This window comes from Phasianus colchicus, chromosome 4 (genome assembly GCF_987193195.1).
Source record: "Phasianus colchicus chromosome 4, bPhaCol1.hap1.1, whole genome shotgun sequence".
NCBI lineage: Eukaryota > Metazoa > Chordata > Aves > Galliformes > Phasianidae > Phasianus > Phasianus colchicus.
Genome location: NC_143439.1, coordinates 56423093 through 56445999, shown reverse-complemented (window position 1 = coordinate 56445999; position 22907 = coordinate 56423093). Strand labels below are relative to the sequence as shown.

The window sequence follows — 22907 nt, the reverse complement described above, 5'->3', positions numbered from 1 at the left end:
ATTTTCCTTCTAGCTATCACTGAGTGTTAGCAGGAAGGAAGGATGAACAAGCAGCTTTGTATTAATTTTGAAGGATTTTTTGTTTTGTTTTTTCTTGCAATAAGGTAATTCAGAAAAGCATTCTCATTTTGGAATTATTCTGAATTCAATTTTGCAGTGATTTTTCACCTCTTCATTCATCTCTTTTCCTTCCTGTTTAAGATTTTTAAATAAAAGCTAGATAGATGTGCTTCCTTAATAAGATTATTCCATTAAAACATATACAGTGTCTAAGACTTATAATTTCCATTTTATGTTCAGGAGATGAAATAAGAGACATTGGGTCAGGGCACACATTTTTTTAAATAGATGTTCCCTAACCAGCAGCTGCTAAATGTACACTGTGCACTTGATACCTGGGAGGAAAGATAAAAATCCATGTGACTTTTCAGGCTAGTATCTGCTACTTACTACACTTTTGTAGTGTTACAAAACAACAATTAATACTCGCTTGCACAATGTGTGTTTAATGTTTAGTGGTCTGAAGATGAACCATGGCCAAAGAAATGTTTTTAAATTCTCCTGAATGCCTACACATTGTGCTTCAGTCTCTATTTCATAAAAGCATTGAGAATAAAGTTAATTATTTCATTTTCAGTAAATAGTGTTCTGTGAGCACCTCCAGATGTCTGGCAAACTCCACCTGATATCCCTTAAAGAACAATAAACTAATCTTCAGTCGTTTAAATGTACTTCTTAAAGATTCTTATTTATAAGTTGCCATGGAAGTCTTCCCTAGCTACATTTGTGTTTTTCTTCTCAACTTAAAACATCTTATATTTTTCTGCAGTGTTAGCTGTATGCTACTTTGTAATCTGTTTTTTATTCTGTATGTCTGATGTATGTCTAATTTTAACTAATGAGAATGTTCATTCATAGGAATTGCCAGAATTAGAAATGTCAGTATATGTTGAATTGTTCTTCAGATACCAATATTAAACCAGTTTAAACCAGAATTAAAGTATTCAGTTCAACCATTCCGAAAAGCTCCCTTAGTGTGGAACAGTCTTTACCAATGCTTGAATATTTTTTTCTGAAATTGATGTCATTTCTTGCAGGCGACTCAATAACAATGAATTTTCAGTCCTGGAAGCTACTGGAATCTTTAAGAAGCTTCCTCAACTGCGAAAAATGTAAGTACCACTTCAGTGATCTTGTCTATTTCAATATCACATTAGTATTAGTGTCGTCCTTTTCCACCTTTGATAGTTTATGTCTATTAAAGTTTCAATATATTCTAATGAAAAAAATCAAGAATGGATTTATATCAGTCATTGAGGTAGATCAAAGCTAGCAGTCCATCTCTTTGGGACTAAGCAACGCAGTAACAGCCTCTGCTGGTGCATAGCTCCAGCAGTTCTGCTGCGTGGTCCTGCCAGCTGCTCTGTTATGCAGCCACAGCAGGGAACTTGAGCATAAGCTGTTCAAAAATGGTTCCAGTAACCTTTTGTAACTTCCTGCACTACTGCTCCCTAACCAGGCAGTTTTGCCTCTTTCAGCACATTCAAGACATGCCTTTGATTCTGTGCTTCATTAAACTATCATTAGATGAGGGGAATATCAAAATTAAATGACTGAGAAAAAAAAAGAGAGAGAAGGTTTGATAGTCCATTTTCACAGTTGACATTCTAAGAGTTGTTTGTAATCATACCAATTGTAGGTGTTAATAAACCTATGAAAAGCTTTTCTTTCACTTTAGGCATGTGGCAGGCATTCAAGAGCAGGTCATTTAGTTACTTAGTGGCTCTGTGCTCAATATTTTCAGGATTTAATCCAGGCATAAATGCTAAGTGGAGAAAAATGCAAGTCAAAATTAATGAAAATGATGCACTGCTTTGTTAAATGCAGTCACCAAGTTACTACCACTTGTAAAAATTTGGCTAGTGCTACCAGTGACTAAAAACTCAAGGTGAGCAATAGTATTGTATAAACTACTTATTAGCCTGGCCCAGATATGAGCTGGCAGCTGTTGTGATCATAACTGGTTAAATACTTACTGCTGATTTTTGAGACTTAATTATTTTTTTTTCTTTTGACCTATCCACTTGAGTATGCCTTGCTAATTCGGATCTGGGTTGAGGTACTTAAGAATGCAGGAATGACTGACACAGCAGTATACTGGGGCTACAGAGTAGATATCCAGTTTTCTTCATTCCTCAAGGATCACAGATTAGCATTTTTCACAGCTGTAAAATAGTTAAAGTAGCATACAAATACACACACATCAATTCTTCATATTTAAGAAAAATGAAAACTAGGGAGTGGACTGTCAGTAATTAGATCTTTTCAGGCTATCAAGCTAGATTAGACAACATCTCATGCTACCTAAACCTCGTTTGCTACTATTTAGTTGAGGAGGAAGTGTTCAAGACAAAAGATAAAGTAAGTCAGAATATTAATCAGTGCAGCTGTCTGCTGAATCCCTTAAGAGCTTTGAAATCTGTATAACTGAGGAGGAAAAAATTGGAAAAATGTTATAGACAAGCTAACATTTTATTAATATTCCATAACTTTTTAATACAGCTAACAATTGTTGAAATATTCAATTCAGAGTATGCCTAAGCACGACTGCAAAGCAGTGAGGTGTTAGAGAGACATCACTAAGAGTGAATTCTGCATTTGCATGAAGTTTATGTTTCTTCTGCAAGTTCAAATAGGTGCAGAGGTCATTCTGCACAAATGACATTGAAGAATTAAGACCTAAATGTTTAATTGATTTGATGGTTCATAAGTAATAAAACACACGTATCATTGATTAGCCATGCAGTGTTAGTCCTTAAAATAACCTTTGAAATATCCCCTAAAATGTGTGGTAGATGGAATAATGACCATGTTATGCCACAAACAAGGAAGATTTTAGGAAACTAAGGGCCTGACATCTCTAAGTCAACTGAGATGAGAAATAATGAATTTCTTGCTTCCAGTCTTGTGCAGCAACTTACAGGAGACTGAACAGCTTCACCTTGAAACTAAGTGAAAGTGATGATTATATCTTTCATCACAGGCAAGGTGTATGAGAAATTACAGCTAGACTAGAGATGAGTAGTCAGCACTCAAACAAAGCCACACATCCTTTTTCCTATGTCTTAGGTGATGGCACCAGTTCATACTGGCAAGCGTATGAATTTTTACTGTAACTAATAATGTGTTTCTCACAATAAATTAAAAGAATGCTCTCGTAGAAGGTGCATCAAATAATGTTTGATTCTCTTTCCAACATCAATAATTCTATTAAGTGAAAACTTTTTAGCTTCATTGTATTTCAGAATTTCTCAGAGCACGTTTAAGAGCTCTGTAAAAATCATTAGTGAGTTGTGACACTGCCTAGTGTGTAGGTAAATACTTAACTGTTCTGAACAAGATACAAGTGTAAGTAAGTAGAAATGGACTTACTTTAAAAGCAAGACAAGAATAGAATGAAAAATCTTTTTTAAATGTGTATTATTGTGTATGCACATTTATTGTATATATAGAACAAATTCTTTCCATTTGGGATGTAATTTCCATTTTTGAACTAAAAGCCGCAAACACTAAAATATTTTGGCAGTATCTTAGGATATTTTCTTACATTTTGATCCACTTTGCATGTGAATTGCAGATAACTGAACTATCTATCTTGTTTATAAAACCTTATTTTCTACTAATGTCAAAAATGATTAACATATCATTTACTGTTTGCGTTCACACATTTCATTTACATATGTTGCTGTTTATACTATTTTCTTACATCTGTGTCTGTTGAGATGAAATAAAGAAATCAGAGTAGTTGTGCAAATTCTTGTACAGTACCACTTCATTAATTCATCTAATAATGCTAGAAGGACCAGTGACAGAAGATGTATATTCTTTTGCAAGATTGGGATTTTTTTTTTAATGAAAAGAAATTTTTGTGTGGCAGCAGCGTGTGCTGGACAATTGCAAACAATTTTCAAAAACTGCTCTAAAGATCTTTATTCGTATAGTCAGCAGGACATTAATGTTTGTTTTTTCCAGTTCAGAGTTGAGCAGTATGTTCATTGCTTTTACACAGAAACTTAATATCTTGAAATCTACTTAGTCTTTAATATTTAGTAGTTCATTTAGGGTATTTAATAAAAGAAAAACATGTTTTTCTCTTGTTTCTGTTAATGTGTAATAGAAACCTGAGCAATAACAAGATTACAGATATTGAAGAAGGTGCATTTGATGGAGCCTCTGGTGTCAATGAATTATTGCTCACTAGCAATCGTTTGGAAACTGTTCGAGACAAAATGTTCAAAGGACTGGAAAGTCTTAAAACACTGTAAGTATGATTATTTGAGTGTTCTTATTTCTTCTTTTCCTATTTTTTAAAGTAATATTCTATTTGTCTTTAAAACTTTGATTTTGGATTAGCTATGGATTATTCAAATATACGTTAGGTCATTTTCCTATTTCACAGAAAGGTTCTAATAAAGAATATGATTTTTTTAATTATTGATATAATATAGCTGAAGTTCTTCATTGTGATTATTAGACTGCAGAAATTATGTTCCCTCTTAAATGATGAAGCAGTTGAGAATAGTAAACATGCAACTGCGAAAACAGAAATGGGAATAATCATCTGCTTAAAAGCAACAGAATTTTGCATTGGAATTATATATTTTACATAATGGAATCTGATTCAATCCAACTCAATCATTGGGTATTTTGCTAGAGGAAAAAATTATTCTGGGGGATATTGAAATGTGGGAAATGATTCCCTCCTAAGTAATTTTAATAGTATTTCAACTGTGAATGGAGAAGTGAAAGTACTATAGCTTGAACTTATTTCATTCTTTCCATGAAGGTAGTTTAGCTCTTTCCACTCAAAAAAAAAAAAAAAAAAAAAAAAAAAGATGTTTATACAATCTCCAGCTTCTTGGCATTCTTCAACACCAATCCTTTTGATCAGCAGCCCAGAGCCAACATAAATGTTCTCTGGGGCTTTAGCTGTCTGAAGATATTGGGCATTTTTAATTTTTAATATATCAGACCTATAATATACAACTTTTCATTTAAAGCTGATGAATTTGTTAGAAGCAGCTAGACCACAGTGTAAAAGAAAATTATTTATTTGTTGAAGGGCAAGTAGGAAAGCAGCAAACTTCAAAGCTCCTGTGTTTTCTAACAAATATATGAGAGATTTTAAAATAGGTATTTCATGCTTTATTTCTGTAATTATTACTAAGTTCTAGAGTCATGCTGAGGAAGAGTCTGGGTAGCTTGATTTCTTTCATTTGAAAGATTTGAGAATGTAGTAGAAGTGTTTTCTATCTTTTATCCTATGAAAATTTAGTGTGGAAGGGATCTCAGGAGGCCAGCCTGGTACAGACTTCTGCTCAATATAAATAGCAGTTCTGTACTCACTTAGGCTTGGAAGCTCGAAGTGAGAAGTATGGACTGCTGTGTGTGTCTGATTTGGAGGATTTCAGTCAGTTTTATTTATTGTTTATTACCGATTCTGTTACTGAAAGAAAAAGCCAAATGATTAGGGAAATAGCCTCTTGCAAAACAACCTTTTGTTCTCCACTTCTCTCCACACATGCTACACTCAGGTGCCAGGCAGTGCATGGGTCACTGTGGTTCCTCTAGTGGTAGCAGTTTCTTCAAGTCATTCCTCTTGGCCTCCTTTGCTTGGGCAGCAGTTCAGCTCTGGCCCCTGCTCTCACACCACTTTGGCTCCAGGCCATAGTCCAGGAGCTGCTCCTTTGGCTTCAGCCCCTGCCTGGGCTGCTGCTCAGCACTGTCCCTCCTCCTACTCCAGGGTGGTCTTCTCAACTTCCCATTTCCTCCCTCCTCCTGCTATGGCAAGAGTTGCTCCATTTTACCCCCCTCTTTTGCCTTATTTTAAACTCACAGGCTCTCTCAACTCATCTGATCAGTTCAGAGGCACGACAGACTCTTCCTTGTGGTTTGTTTTTTGGCTGCAGCAGGCTGATTGGCATGGAGCAATCCCTGACCTCTCCTCACTGAGGCCACCACTTCATGTTTATACCTATTTTAGTTTAAACATTTGCCGGTACATTTTTTAAATTTTAATCTCTTTGCCAGAGTGCACAGAGGAAATATTAGGTGGTCCATGTTACTTGAAATTCAGCTAGAAATCAATACTAACACAGAAAATTACTGAGTGCTTTGATCAGCCATAAGCTGGAAAATGCTGAACTTTATTTCCTCAGGATGCTGAGGAGCAACCGTGTGAGCTGTGTGGGGAACGACAGCTTCACAGGCCTGAGCTCTGTCCGTCTGCTCTCACTGTATGACAACCAGATCACTACCGTGGCACCCGGCTCCTTTGATACCCTGCATTCCCTGTCTACATTGTGAGTCACATCTGTGTCCCTTTTTAAATGCAGTGAATATGAGGGAAGAGAAAACTGAGTGAGAAGTTGCCAGTCAGTTTACTGAAGAAATGCTTTCTGTGGGTAGCACCATTCAGGAACTTACTTAAACCTCATTTTACATAAAAAGTGACACTTTGCACTGAGTGACTAATTTGTGCATATTAAGGGTGGCATGTTTATAAATAATGGAATTGTCAATATGTTTTTGCTGAAGTTAAGAGATGTGAAAGACTTCTATAAGTAATTTCATTTCTATAACTGGCATGTAATCAACTTAGCTGTCACTTCAGATAGGAAACTTATTCTCTGGAGCAAATAGAAGATGGAAATCTTGAGATGACAAATTAATGGAATAGCTGTTGTCACGTTAAAGCTAATAATGTAAAGTAATCAGCCTTCATCTTTATATGAAATTATTGTATAATCAGTACAGTGTGGCTTGACAACTAGTTAAGTCTTTGACAGTTTTAAATTATTTCTAAATGAGCTCTATTAGGATTCACTATGTAGAGCCTAAATTACAGCTTTTTACTATGGTTTGTACGTACTGTTGTTTGAAGTATTTGAGCTTAGTTTTTTGAAAATAGAGTACTTAGAATGAAAAAAAGTTCTGTCATGAGAGGTGAACTTTCATGTGATTCTAGAAACCTCTTGGCCAATCCCTTCAACTGCAACTGCCATCTTGCGTGGCTTGGAGATTGGCTAAGGAAGAAACGCATTGTGACGGGAAATCCTCGCTGTCAGAAACCTTACTTCCTCAAAGAGATTCCTATCCAGGATGTGGCAATTCAGGATTTTACATGTGATGATGGTAAGAAAGTTTATATTTTAAATTTTACAACTTCAGCTTTCATATGAATAGTTTCATGATTTCCATGGGGCACAAAGTAATGTTCTTTAAATTGAGAAATAGTATTCATTAAATCACTTCATGAGTTTCTTACTCATTTACTTTGTCAGTTTATAAACCTTTCACCCACTTTTAGAAAATTAGCAAGCATATGGCTATAGTATGTATACTTTCAGAAGTTTTTTTTCACTTATGTTCTGTAATGTAATTAAGAGATAACAAAAAGACAAAGTAAATTAAATGCTGTAGTTCAAATGAGAATATTTTTGAATGTTGATGCTCAAATCAAGCACTCCTTCATACTGCTTGATGAGTTATCGTGATGTTTTGCTTAGTTTGTAACTTCCAGAATTTCCAAATTCCCCTCAACACTTATATAAATAATGGATATCTTGCATCTCTCTCACATGCACTTCCACGTATTGAATTATTAGTTTGTTAGTTTTCAAAACTGTAACTTTCCTTTAAAGGGACTCCATTTATTTTAAATTATTTGCTTATTTTGAAAATCAGCAAATGTGTATTGTTTTATTATACTTCATTTTTAGTTGCATTCTTTCTTTATTGTTTTGGGTTTTTTTCCAATCAAAGCATTTTTATCTAGTAATCTAGTAAAACAGCATTGTATTAAAAAAAGTGTTACTTGAAATATAAATTCTTGGAACAATGAAATGACAACATTATCCATTCATAGAGATATCATTATGCAGAAATCTCATTTTTACTTATGGGAATTACATGTAGGACATTGTAGCTAATCCTCAAATGTTATTTGCATAGCAATCTTAGCATCTGTATGTTTTTAATGACCAGGAAATGATGACAATAGCTGCTCTCCGCTGTCCCGCTGTCCTGCAGAATGTACTTGTCTAGACACAGTTGTTCGCTGCAGCAACAAAGGCCTAAAAGCTTTGCCTAAAGGCATCCCAAAAGATGTAACTGAACTGTAAGTGGTGCATGTTTTTTCTCTTTCATAAAAATCAATGTCAGATATATGGTGTCAGATTCAACAATAAGGGGAGCATCGAAGAATTTGCTTCCATAAATCGGTTGAAATTTATTGATATACTGCTTTGTAGATATAGATACTTACAAAGAATTTTGAGAATGCTGAAGTTATGTTTGAATTAGCAATGCTGGCTACATCTCAAAACACTCTAAGAATCCTCTGTTGCTGCAAAGTTTTAAAAATTTATATAGAGAGAGTTATAATCACTCTTGGAATTTGTAACTCCCACAATTAAACATTGTGTGTCACTGAATATGGTCATTATATTACAAAGGATTAAATTATAGGCAGAAGTGAATCTGATTAATCTGTGAACACTACTCTAAATAGGAAGGAATGAAGTTCAATTTTATTCAAAAGCAAAAAAAAGGGGAGATTTAGGTTAGATATTAGGAGGAAGTTTTTCAGTTGGAGGCTGGTGACGCACTGGAATAGGTTGCCCAAGGAGGTTGTGGATGCCCACAAAGAAGAAGACAATAAATCTAATTTTTCTAATGAAGGGTAATTTATTACTGTCTTCAGTCCATAACATACTGCATAAGAACAGGCTTGTGATATATCTCGTATGATATATCATGAGAGACACAGGAAGAAATTAGAGAAGATTATCAGAATTACAGGCATGACAAATGAATTTGCTCATGTTCAGAACCGATATCAGTCCTTGCTATTTCTACATTAAAGCACTATATCTGATATGTCAGATCTTGTTTATTCTTTACTATGAAAGTGGTGAGACACTGGAACAGGTTGCCCAGTGAGGTTGTGGATGCCCACTCCCTGGAAGCTCAAGGCCAGGCTGGATGATGCTTTGAGTAACCTGGTCTAGAGGGAGATGTCCCTGCCTATAGCAGGGCATTTGGAACTAGATGATCTTAAGGGTACTTTCCAACCCAAACCATTCTATGATTCTGTGATTCTTTTTTGTGATAGCTCAAGTCCACACTTAACATCACTTACATAAGTCATACTTACTTGTCACCAGTAGGTGTGTGTGAAATGGAGATCATAACTCATCTTAAAAAAGCATTTAAGAATTAAAACAAAATGCTGTGTAACTACTATTGCTTCATAATCTTCATAGTATCTGATACAATAGTGTTTGCATCTTAGGCTCCAGGTGCTTTAGAAAACGGTATTTGTACACAAGGCTTCTTATAAAATGAGTACATTATGTATTCATTCAAAACTTTCTTTACTGTTGGATTCTAAGATTAGCAAATGAAGATGCTATCATTTTATTAAAAAAAAAAAAAGCTGTTTATTTTATTTTTCTATTTTAGATATTTGGATGGAAACCAGTTTACTCTTGTTCCTAAAGAGCTCTCCAACTACAAGCATTTAACACTTATGTAAGTCACTTTAAAACAACTTGCTCTACTCATACGAAAACAAAATAAAAAAATCTCCTTCTTCATTATACATGGTTTTATTTTTAGAATAAAAAAAGAAAGAAAGAAAAGTATCTTTTAGTAAAGATAACACTCAAATACATTTTATAATGAAGGGTTTTTTATTGCACTGATTACATCCAACATACGATATACTCAGTCCCATTTTATAAACTGAGGTGTTTCATTCCAGTGATTACATCACAAAGTAAAGTATTAAACTTGAAAAAGTTATAAGATTTTTAAAAATATGTTATGGTATTACAATATTTTGTTACTTAGTTCCATAAAGGCATTATAAAGAAAGATTCTGTGGTATGCTTTATATAGGAATAGCAGGAGTAGCACTTGCTGCAGTTGTAATACTTGAATGTAACTGCTCTGAAACTTATTACTTCTACTTCATGAAAGATTTGAATACGATTTCCGGACTTTGGAAGAGTAAAATGGGAGAAACAGGAAGGCTGTCAATGTAAATGGATGTAATTCTATTGTCTTTGTTAGCACTATAAAAATTTATGCCAGCTGAGTTTGAACTGCATAACATTCTGAAAGTACTTTGCGGTTTCAGTGTAATCGGGGAAACAAGTAACAAAAGCAGGGAGAAACAACATCCTTTAAATTTCTTTTTGACTGATTTTAGAGCACTGCTGCTAAAATTGAAAATAGTTTGGCATTCAAAACCAAGAACTTTATTTCCTTTACTTACCGAATACTAGCTAAAAGTGGCTGTGCTCACAAATTTAGAGAAGAGATTCTCCACTACCAAAAATGGTTTTTCAACAATGTCACCAACATTAGCTGCATTTTTACCAACGTTGAATAAGAGCCTGCATGTTGTGCTCATAAAAATCTACACCAGTGGAGGTGACCCACTGTTGCCACTGCTGAAATGCACCACCACCATGACCTCACCGCACTCACTGTTTGGTCTCCATATCTGTTCAGCAAGCATCAACGATTGTCAGTGCTGTAACATGGAGGAATTCAGAGACACACCTTTGCTTCACCCGCACTTCCATGTCAGGTGTCATTTTGTCAGACAGCTCCTTTGCAACAAAATGTATTGGTGGGAAGGTTCAACCTCTATTGCCATACAACCAACATCCACCTCTTACATCATAAGTCAATCTAATAAAATATAATTACTTTTGGAGCAGCCCTCACATCCAGTGTAGACCTTTTAGGAAGTCTCTATTGAACATGTAGGGAAGTTAAGTAAAATCTAACTCGAAGCACACAGAAAACAAATGTTGGAATTTCAGTGCATAGAAGAAGCAAACATAGAACTGTATGCATTAACGGTGTCACTGGAGAAAGGATATATGAACTGGAGATGAAGTTAATTAGAGGAACAATAACAAGGGTTCTATCACAAAAGTTAGGTACTCCTGGTATATTTTTTACGAACATAGCCAGAAATTAAATAACTTTACCTCTTTGTTGGAAAATACACATGAACTGTTTAGCAGACATCTGTAATACAAGAATTTATAGTTGAGCAGTAAATAAAATACAAATGAGTATTAACAGTTTCCATTTACCAGACTTGTGGGGATACACTGTTGTTATCTCTTCTGATTGTATCCTCATACAGCTGTCCTGAACTTGAGAATGTTCCTCAGCTGTGTTTGGAAAATCAAAATACTATGCATAATTTTTCTGTGGCCAAGCAAGGAATTACTTATGACTCTACTGAGATCCAGACTTACACAGACAATTGTTTATTTCTAATTTCTTTCTTACGTAAATAGATTGCACTGTCATACATAGCTAGTATGTTTGCTATTATGAGTCAGTTGTCTTAAATGCTTTCATGAAATTTCAAATGGAGAAATATGTGCACTGCATAGCTACTTAGCAGTCAAAATACCAAGATTACCTCAGAAACAAATGCTTAAACAGATTCAGAATTAGATTTTACCACAAAACTTTAGTGAAAGTTTAGTGAAATAACCAACAGAAAATGTAAACTAGAGCAAAATATGAGACTCAGGAACAGGCATTATTCAAATTCAATACAGCTTCTTCAAAGCTTCTTTGAAGCTGCCAGTGTACCACTCCAGCTTCTATCATACTTGCACTTAAGATTTTATCCCTTAGAATATCGAACAACAAGAAAGATGTTAAGACCATAAATCATATATAGTATTCTGTATAATAGTCTGGGCTTTGATGTATTCAGCCTACAGATGTGAAGTAGAATATTATATGATATTTACTCAGGTTTCATTAGGGACACATGAACAAAAATGATTTCAACTTTAAACCATCACTTTTATTTCTATACTTGGGTTCATGTAAGATTGTGTTATTAACTTAGGAGCATGATGGACATTGCTATTGTAAAAGAATGCATCACGCTGCTTTTTCATCTCTGTTGAAATGAAAGTGCTTTTCATTGATCAAGCTAAATGCTTGCTGGGCTTGTGTATGGCATGTAAAAATAAAAATGTGTGCTGCTTTAAATATTGATACCAATGATGATGCTACTTCTACTAATAAAAGTAATTTGTCTGTCAGTTTAACTTCCAGTGTTTCAGGACTCGGGCAGTCATTTTAAGGTCTGAATTTTTGAATTTATTTTTTATAGAGATTTAAGTAACAACAGAATCAGCACTCTTTCTAATCAGAGCTTCAGCAACATGACTCAGCTGCTCACCTTGTAAGTTTAAACACGTAACATTGACACTCTAAAAACATTACAGTGTTTTTTGTCTTGAAAGAAGGGGCATTTTGTTGATATTAAAGCTTGCTTTTGTAGAGGCTGTAAAATAACTTGTTTCCTAACTATGTGTGCAAAAGCTGTTTATGGTCATGCTCTGCATTCTGTTTTCTGAATGCTTGATTCACTTGCTGACAGTAATGCGTATGTTTTCAGAATTCTTAGTTACAACCGCCTGAGGTGTATCCCTGCACGGACTTTTGATGGGTTGAAATCACTTAGGTTGCTGTAAGTATTATTTTTTAACTATTATTATTTTCCAAAATTTTTATTTGGACAAAGCAGATACCAGATTTTAAAATCTATCAATTCTTTCAGAAGTGATAATTATGTAGTCGTAGAACTCTGAATTCATTCTAGGAGAATATACTGTTAAAATGCTGCACAAGACATTAGATGATCCTGGACAATGTGTATGCATTAAAGCAAATGCTTATGACTTTTCTGCTTTTTAATCCTCACTGTACCTCTTTTTGAGTTATGTTCTTGATTGTTATGATAATTAAATTCTAACAAAAATGTAGTATACATAAATTTCTCAGTTATGTATGAGGGTTTTTGCAGCTGAATCATGAAGATATTTATTCCAACAGTCAGTTTTCGTGTTTCTTGCTTCATTTATTTGAGAGTATTTCCAAAACCATTGCATTATGATTAACTATTGAAAGCCAATAAAGTAACTTTTTGATTCTAAGAAAACTTTCACTTTTAATGCTAAGAAAAAATGTGGTTGAAAGGGCACTAGGAGAAGCAAAAAAAAAAAAGAGAGAAAGCAGAATAAAAACCAGTCTGTCTGCTTCAGTTTCAGTTTGTTATAAAAAATAATAAATTCTATATCAAAAGATTTCCCAGCTGAAAATGTGATTTTTGTCTCTATTTTGATATTTTATAACTGTTTTGTAGCTTAAATTAATTAAATGCTTCAAGCATGAAATTTTTTCTGTGTGCTCATATAACTCCATTTAAATACAAAAAACTTCAATTGTTAACCACAATTCTGTATACTTGTAAATGAATGTATTTGTGTAAAAGGAGAGATTTTTATGTAGGGAGACCAGTCCCAGTATTGATGCTTAATAAGATCCAATTAAGAAAACAACCTTAATACTTTTTTATATTCATGAACAGTCAGTGCCTGTATTTCCCATATAACTGTGAAAGATAAAAAAACACGTGAATAAAATTAGTAGGAATTTCAGGGAACTGATGAAAAAAGACAGAAATGACAACTCTTCTGACAAGCCTAAATTCAGTAAGCACTTTGCAGAAATACACTTTTGACAGGCCTTTGTTGTTTGAATTTTAAAATATTCATATCATTATTAATATTTTTAATTAAAAATATAAGTTGAAAAAAATCAAGTGATAAGTAGGCAGCTGGTTAGAGCTTTAAAAAAAGATTGGAAACACAGAAGCACTGGAAAAAAAAAGGAGATTTGAACTGTTTACAAAAGCTGAAATTTTTAAAATGAATCTGCAGATTCATATATCTTATTTTATTTATTTTCTTTCTAAGGTCCTTACATGGCAATGATATTTCTGTGGTTCCTGAAGGAGCCTTTAATGATCTGTCAGCATTATCACACCTGTGAGTATTCAGATGATAATCATGTGTTTTACATTATGTTTAGCAAATTTCATATACTTGAACAGTGATAACAGTAAAGGTCTGCTCTGGAACAGCCCCGTGCAGAAGTACAGGCTGGGTACTGGCCAGCTTAGCAGAAAAATCCTGGACCTCCTTGTGGGCAGCTGTCAGCTACGTGCCCTTATAGTAATGAAGGCTAAAGATTCTCGGGCCAAATTAGTGAGCATTAAGCTGATTAAGGAGAGTGTTCACTCCCTTCTGTTCAGCCCTTGTAAGGACAGTTCTGGAATACACATTCAGTTCCTCTATTGCAAAGTAGGTGTGAACAAAACAGAGCAAGTCCAAGATAGGAGCAAGCAAGGTGGAGTGGGCAGTGGAGCTCTGTATTAGCTCTGTGAGCTAATTAAGGAGAGATAAAAGAGATTTTAAGAATGGACCTAACAGCAGTCTTCAAACCTCTAGTCTAAGGGAATAACAGCAATGACTGAAACAGATTTTTCTCAGAGGGTGCAAAGTCAAGGATAAAAGTCAACAGTCACAATGTGCAATATGGGAAGTTTCATTGAACATAATAAAAAATTCTTCATCATGAGGGGTGGTTCAGCTTTGGAAAAGGTTGTCCAGAGAAATGGAGGAATCATCTCCCTGGGGATAGTCAGAACTCAACAAAGCAACCCTCTCTGACTTTGAAGTGAGCCATGCTTTGTGCAAGAGGTAGGACTAATTGACCTCCGAAGAACTCTCCCAACCTAAATTATTCTGTGATTCTCTGTTGATAGTTATTAAGTTGATATTGAATGCATGGCATCTGATTACAGAATCTCATGTGTGGCAATACTTCTGTTCTTAGTTTTCAGTGGGAATTCAGGGCAAGTTTCCTATCTATAAACCATAATATGTTTATGGATAGTTATTAAATCTTTGCTTGCAGTTGAGGAGTAAATTGACTGACGCCTTTAGGTGTACGTGTTTTTTATTTTTCTGAGCAGCTGGAGTTGTTAAATGATTGTCTTCTAGTTCCGTGTTGGACATTTGCATTTAATTTCCGTTTCTCAGAAATTTGATGAGCCTGATTAAGCTTTAAGTCATTGATAACTCATTCAAAAGCTACTATTAAACTAGCTCAACTGTATCAAATATCAGTAAGACTTAAATAGACTTGATTGTCCTTGCTGTTATTTTTTTCTTAATGTTACTAGTTATCCTTTCTAACATTCCTATTTTAAAGGTCTGCTCTGGAACAGCCCCGTGCAGAAGCACAGGCTGGGTATTCCTATTCTAGCAGAGAAACTGCACTACCTCAATTTGGGCTGACAATTACTCTTGCAAATATGACCTGGGCAAATTATAGATATTTCTTTTTACATGTGGAGATCCCCATGACCGAACCATATTACCAGGCCTCATTTTTGTTACTACTCTCACTAAAGCCTGACTGAACATATATATGTGTACTTGTATATGTGTATATGCAATTTCTTCTGTTCAGCTGGAAGCATGCAACTATAATGAAGAGAATGTCCTACTCAGTGTGGGAGAAAAGAGTTTCTGCAGTAGTTCCTACCATCTTTGCATGCCATGGATTTTATTCTCTCTCTTGAAGATCCACTGATCCAAAGTTATTCAGCAGTTGAAAAAAAAAAAAAGCTTAATGGTTATTGTATTCCTTGAAAGGATTATGGACATACTTTTAGAATAGCACGATGCTTCTACGTCCAAATCTGCATAAGATATAATTGTTCTCTTTTAAGAGTATTTATGATTTCTAGCAGAAAAAAAAGAGACTAAAAAAGCTTTTCCACAAATTAATTCCAAAAAAATCTCTAGCTAAATTGCTTTTTAATTTAAAAAGAAATCAAGTTTATTTAAAGAAATGGATTTGTTTTTGCAACGGGGCAATTCTTACATAGCTCTCACCAAGCTAGGAGATGTAGCTTTATTTACTTATAAAGGAGAGGTCTCTTACAGAAGAGCTGTGAGTTCAATAGGAGAGCTCCAAAGAGGAAATAATTAAATCAAATTTGGAAGTTTTGAAACAGATGGTTTGTATGAACCCGGGAGTCATAAACTGAAAAGGAAAAATATCTGGGTGGAACTCTGTGAGGTTGCTCTGGTTGCTTTGGAAGAAATAGTTTTTTTCCTCCTAACCTAATTTCCAAATATCAGTTTCATTCTGATGATGCAGCTAACCTCACTCATTACTGCCAAAGGTAACACAGAGCTAGCTTACAGAAATGTAGCCAAGAATGGCTAGGTTTCTGACCAGGTTTACTGCTAAAACTGTTACTTCATTTGGAGCCTCAGCTCAGACACTTCATGCGCTTAGGGTCATTTTGGTGGAGGCAGAACTGATGAGTGTTTTTAGGAGGTTTTTTTTGCCAACCTCAGTCTTCTGGGGTCTGTTTTCAAAAGCAAGCATTTAAAACCTTATTCTCTTTTTGCTTGTCTGCTTTCCACAGGGCTATTGGAGCAAATCCTCTTTATTGTGATTGTAACATGCAATGGCTGTCTGATTGGGTAAAATCAGAATACAAAGAACCTGGAATTGCACGATGTGCTGGTCCTGGAGAAATGGCAGATAAACTTCTACTCACAACTCCATCTAAAAAATTTACTTGCCAAGGTACTGTTATTTATGTGGGGTTTTTTTTCACATTCATTTGCAGTTGAGCATTTGTTATAAAGTCTTCACTCTGCCTTGTCATCATTTTTCCTTGTGCTCAGGAATGTAGCCATTGCATTCAGGAATTGAATCTAGTTTAAAGACTTCAGTGACTTTTTTCCAAGCAGAAGGTTGAGAAAGAAAGTCTTCTGATTTTCAGTGTAATAATCCTCAGTGCATGGGTACCTAGTACTGTCTTTGTTGTGAACTGCAATTTAATTATTAAATCTACACTTTCCTTAGCCAAAGAATGTTCTTTTCCTTGGACTTTTACAGTAAATACAGTAAAAAATAAAAAATAAAAAAAAAATCTATAAATATACTCAAAATCCTGACTATCTGCATTATATTAGTGGTATGTAGTTGCATCAATATGTGAAGAACGCTGTTTTCTTTGATGTTTCAGAAGAAAGCCTAAAAAATGCAGAGTAGATAAAGGACGTGATTTCCTTTATAGAGGTAGCATTCCAGAATGTTACTACGTAAGAAGGTTTCTTTTGTTGTGAAAGAAGTATTTATCTTTCTGGTCCCAGGGCTGTTGGCACCTTTATCGCAGCTTGTCTCCAATTTAATTCTCAGGTTCTTTTTCTGAATCTTAGAATTTGTTGCCTTAGAAAAGAGTCCTTTTGATTCATATGTGAGCATCAACTAGGTTTATTTTGCTGTTTAATCTTTCTCTATGCTGTCCACTTCTCCGTTTTTAAATATTTTGAAACCACGCTGTATCTTCATTTTTCAGACTCAGGCTTATACTTGTAAATCATTACTAAGCTTAGAGTTATTTGTGAGGCATCAGATAAATATAATCTTGTCTTTTGTAGAATTAATTTATTATCATACTCTAGGTAATCTTCAAGATATTTTTACTCATTCATCTTTTAACACATTAACATGTGTTAATCCATTGTAAATTCTTTAAAAAAGTGATGGGACCGTGCCAGAGTTAGCTCTCATTCCAAGTTGTTCTTTACTACATGTTCATCCTATTTAGTCTTCTCTCCTTAGGCTTTCTGTGAAAAATGTTTTTGTAAACAAAAAACACTAGAAATTCAGCACTTTGTTTTTTTATTTTAACATGATTCCAATTGATTGTCTTTCTGTCAAAATCCTTCTTGCTTTTTATTGGTAATACTTCTTCAAGGTCATATCTATGTTATGTGCATATGACACTAATCTTTTGCAGAGTTCCTTTGTCTGACTTTAAGTAGAAGATCTAGTGATCAGTCTGATCAATTTCTCTACAAGCATTCACTAAGCATTGCAGATGTGCTCTTATTACACATTGTTGTAAGGATATAAATGAAAGAATATTTTCAGGAAGATGAAGGACTTGCTAGGTTATTCTCCATTTTAAAAAACTGAATCACCCCTTCCTACAATCATTGTTATATTTCCATCAGAATCCAGATAGTTTATCTTACTTCTCGCCCATCAGAAAATATCCTTTATATTATTATGCAGGGTAAGAACTGTATTTGTTTCACTTCCAAGAGTGGAGATCTGGTATTATGGATACCTTTGAGAGAAAATAATTTTCCTGCTACTGTTCTTCTGTGAAGATGCTCATAATTACAGATTGCCACTCAGCAGCTTTTCAATGACATGATGGCCCTGTAAGACCTTAAATGTCTCTTACTCAAAGATAAGTAATTTTATCTTTTGCTTAAAAATGATCTTCTGAATAGGAATTAGGAAGATGCTCTATTCCAATTAAAAGCAAAATTCTAGGCTTTGAGGGGAGATTTTTGTCAGTTATTTATCTGTTTATGTTCTGTTATTGTGTACAGAAGTGTGTAATTCCCTCTTACCAGTATCTGGATTCATCTGAAAGTTAAATTAGTTCTTGAATCTGAATCACATAAAAAATAGCTTGCTTGAAAATGAACATTTAAAAACAAAACCTCAGTTTTAAGTTTCTATAAAATCACTGGAAAAATGAACCTTACTCTAATTTATGAATTGCTTTCTTGCGAGGATCATCCCATAGTATTTTCTTCTTGCAGTTGTTTTTCTAGGTTTATGAGTTTTTTTGTTTTTTTTTTTTCACACGGCTTCTAACAGATTCTCAATCTTTTACTCTTTTACCATTCATGCCCTGCTTCTAGAGATTCCAGGGCCTTGTGGGTTTCTGATACCAGGTAAGGTTGCAAGTAAGACCTGGAATGGATGACATGTTTAAGAACAGACCTTCTGACCTTCCTTTTGTGTTCCTCAAACAGACTTCTTTCCTACAACATGCATGCTTACTGTTTGTTTTCCCTTTTGGTGAATTTAGAGCTGACTCGTCATGATATATCATTTAATGTAGATGTATGAAAAACTTCATTATTTTAAAAGCCTAAGATCAGGGTCTGAAAGTTACCTGATGGGTGCCACTCCATTGTACTGACATCAGTGATTTCATTAGCAGTTTCTCTATAAAGTGACTTTGTAGATACTGACTTTGATTCATGAGCAAAGAGGATCTCCTGAGTCATAAAAAGTCAGTATTTCTTACAAAGACATTCGACATTTTTGAGAAGGTTGATGTTATACTTTTCTTCAAAAATATTAGATAGGTGAGTGAGCATGTATGTATATTCATTAATAAAATAATACGCAGTCCATTTTTCACTCTTTATGGAAGAACAGTGCTTTTTGCTTTTATTCTAAGATTTTTTTCCAGTTATAGCTTATGCAAAGATATATATATCAACACAGTGAAAAATCAAACAATAGAATGTTTTTTTTTTTAACATATAACAGTCTCCTAGCACATGCAAGCAAAGAAGGGAAGGAAAGAAAAGACATAGTAAAAATGAGAACAGGGTCTGAAACTTCCTTTTCATCAGAAGTAAAGATATCTGAAGCATTTCAATTTTTGATCCTGTAACTGAGAAATTATGAATCAAAGTATTCATTTTTCTTGGATACTATACATAGGGAGAAGTTTGAAATTAAAACTTATGACAAAATCAGACAGTCTTGCTTACTAACTTGTTGGGAATGATGTTCCCATTTGGTGATTGTATTTTAGAGTTGAAATTTAGTTTGGTAATTCATACAGGAAAACAATGTCTGTTAATTAATGTTTTTAAATTCATGCCAAATAATAGTTGTTTTATTGAATGGGAAGTAGAAATGAGGCCATGGTGTCTGGAACAAGAAAGAGCAGAGACTTACAGTCTACAGTAAGGGCTTCTTACCCCATATGTTTTTCATTGCACATCTTAATACCCTCTAGCAATAATTTGTAATAGTCTAAGGTGTTTTTTCCAACTTGCCTACCTTTGCTGTTTGCTGCTTTAAGAAACTGTAATCAGCTATAGATTTTTCTCTCAAAATAAGGTAATGAAAACAAGAATAGTCAATGATCTGCATTGATGGTGACTTTGGCAATTGTCGCATCTTATCTTACTGCAAATTACTGTGTTCATCTCCCAGCATTTGCTTGCAAACTGCGACACAGATGGTTACTAGCAACTACAGATTAAAGGAAAAGTTTGTCAATCTCTCTGTAGCACCCCTACTGTATCCTTATAATCATATGGCTTCCTTCCATGCCAACTCCTTTACAGTAGCTTATCAGAGCTTGCCAAATAATAAATAATTTTAAAAGTTTAATAGAAAACAAAAAAAAATCCACATCGCATCTTATTAAAAGTGCACTGTTACTTCAGAAAAAAAATTGCAGTCTGGCTTGTTTCATTTAAAATCATAGAGAGCAAGCAGGCAGTTCCACCACTAGGTACAAGGAGTTTGTTTTGCCTAGTCATTGAAGAAATCACAAGTTATCCATTAAAACTTAAAAATTACCTGTGGATGAGCGTAGATTTTTCCACAAGTCAAATCTGAAATAAAGCGGGAGTCAGTAATGTCATCAAGCAATAAAGCTGGAGATAGCAGAGAATGTATGTTCATTCTCTTAATAGGCGTTCGGTCAAGTCACCCCTGTTTTCTTTTACAATAATTAATCTTTAAACTTGCACAAATTATTTGAAAATGAAGCATTATTGTAAGCAGATGATTTCTAATTTTAAACAAATAACTGGTAATTTATTTGTTTGCCTGACAAAAGAAAAAACAAAAACACAAAAACAGCAACTGGTAGTTTATAATTTAAAAATTTGTCATGAAAAAGCAGTATTAAAATTGTAAGTCAACAGAAAATAAGCAAATATCTAATAAATATTTATATATTAGGAATAAGATTTATGTGGGATAAAAAATTAGTCTGTTTTTTAAAACTTTAGATCTTGTCAACATTCCTTTCTAATTTCTGTTGTTATAACCATTATAACAGAAGCAAGACTGAAGGCATTAAAGGCAGCCCTCTTTTGTATGTAGATTTATGGTACTTTGGGAGTCAGTTAATGCAGAAATGAACTATGGCTGACTCTGTAATGAGACAAGGTGCTGTATAGACCAACTTATAGTGAGATAGCTTAGACAGCATACTTTACAACATTGTAGCTCTCAGATGTTCAACCTATTTTGCTAGGTCATTTTGCCATTAGTTCTATGTTATCCAGCAAATAAATAAAATTACAGTTCATGGTAACACCACCAATAAAAGGACTGGAAACTGCTATATCCTTTTCTTCTGAGACAATTTTTACCTGATAAATTTGAAACTGTATTCTCAATTTTGTTAATAAAAAGGGAAGGCAATTACCATGGATCAGAACTATACAGATTTCAAAGAATGAGGATATCAAAATCACTTTGGGGTCAGCTGCTGCTGCTGCTTCTTTTTTTTTTTTTTTTTTTTAAAGAGATTAAAGCCAAAAATTGAGCAGCGAATGTGTTTGGGCATGTCAAAAGAATTATGGACAATCAAGCATTCCATTCATGCAGAAATATAAAAAACAAATACTGTTTTAGAATGTATAGCAGTGTAGCAGATACCGTCAAATATGAATTAGTAGTTTGTTTCTGAATATTACATTTGTATTTTTAAGGGCCCGTGGATGTCAATATTCTTGCTAAGTGTAACCCTTGCTTATCAAATCCATGTAAAAACGATGGAACCTGCAATAATGATCCAGTTGACTTCTATAGATGTACTTGCCCATATGGTTTCAAGGTAGGTACTGGATAAAGAAGAAAAAACATTAGTGAAGTTTTAGCCACTCCCTTTTAACAACAGTTTGTTTTAACTGACTCCCTTCCATTACTGTCTCAATTTTCTTCTTAAATTCCACCGGTTCCTTTCATAGGGTCAAGACTGTGATATTCCCATTCATGCCTGCATTAGTAACCCTTGCAACCATGGTGGAACTTGTCATTTGAAAGAAGGAGAAAAAGATGGTTTCTGGTATGTTGTTTTTAACTCTAATAATAGAATGAAAAACCGTTGACTTTTATATTTATGCAGGTGTTAATCTTTGGGTTCTCTTTGTTGATAATTGCACCTCAAAGGCAGGTTTTCATTGCTTCTGAAGTTTTCAGACATGTCACTATCCATGGAAAGCTTCTACATCCCCAAAACTCCTAAAAACAACAATAAATGGTTGTGATTAGTAGAGGCTTTTCAGGTCAAGACAACATAATATTGACTCCATTATGCTAATTAATAGCTGGCTCAATCCCTGCTGAAAAAATCTCACCATTCATCTGTTGTCGTATGTATTACTTTAACAGACAGCGTGTAAATGATAAAATTTAAATCCCAGTGAAAGAGAAAATTAATGATTCATTTGAAACTCACTATGCCAGCAGATAAACATGCTGTGAGCATTTTTAATCTTGAGTTATTTAATCACACAGTACAATTACTCCAGATGTACTTCATGAATTATGAAATAAAGTTCTTCTGTGAAATTATTAGTCATTTAATAATCTACACCTCGAGCTTGTTAAAAATGACACTACAAAAAGAAACAATTCATTATCCTGTAATTCATTAAGACATTATTTTTATTTTTTAATCCATATTCTGCCCAAAGATTAAATACTTTTCTATTTAAAATTAAATGTATAGATCTTAATATTATGTCTCTAGAATTTAAGGTGACGTAGTCCTTTCTCAGGATTCAAACTTTTCCATTTGTTTGTATAAACACTACATATTTTGAAAATCAAATCAAAAGATTTGTAAAAACAAAACAACAATCATCGTTTTGAAAAGTTTACGTAGGCTTTGTTTTCAGATATAAATACAGGTATTATATGTGGAACTTTAAGTACAGATGTATAATGATGTATTTAACTGAACGATAGTTCAGTAGTAGTACCACTTACTAATCTCTGATTCTGCAGTTTTTTCCTTTCGCTTAAATTATTTTTAAGAACAAGACAAACAACAAAAAAATCTGGAT

At 34.1% G+C, this 22907-nt stretch overlaps 1 protein-coding gene across 4 annotated transcripts in view; it reads left to right on the top strand.

The window, feature by feature from the left end:
• The window catches only part of SLIT2 (slit guidance ligand 2), a 244645-nt gene that overhangs the window by 191197 nt on the left and 30541 nt on the right, over window positions 1-22907 (top strand). For 3 of the 4 annotated variants that reach the window (XM_090139613.1, XM_090139612.1, XM_090139615.1), the window contains 12 exons: window positions 1098-1172; window positions 4178-4321; window positions 6219-6362; window positions 7028-7194; window positions 8047-8179; window positions 9526-9594; window positions 12227-12298; window positions 12515-12586; window positions 13875-13946; window positions 16406-16569; window positions 21549-21673; window positions 21807-21904. In XM_090139613.1, the coding sequence (XP_089995739.1) occupies window positions 1098-1172; window positions 4178-4321; window positions 6219-6362; window positions 7028-7194; window positions 8047-8179; window positions 9526-9594; window positions 12227-12298; window positions 12515-12586; window positions 13875-13946; window positions 16406-16569; window positions 21549-21673; window positions 21807-21904 (1335 nt within the window). The remainder of the gene's footprint in view (window positions 1-1097; window positions 1173-4177; window positions 4322-6218; window positions 6363-7027; window positions 7195-8046; window positions 8180-9525; window positions 9595-12226; window positions 12299-12514; window positions 12587-13874; window positions 13947-16405; window positions 16570-21548; window positions 21674-21806; window positions 21905-22907) is intronic. The other variant, XM_090139614.1, reaches the window with a different exon arrangement.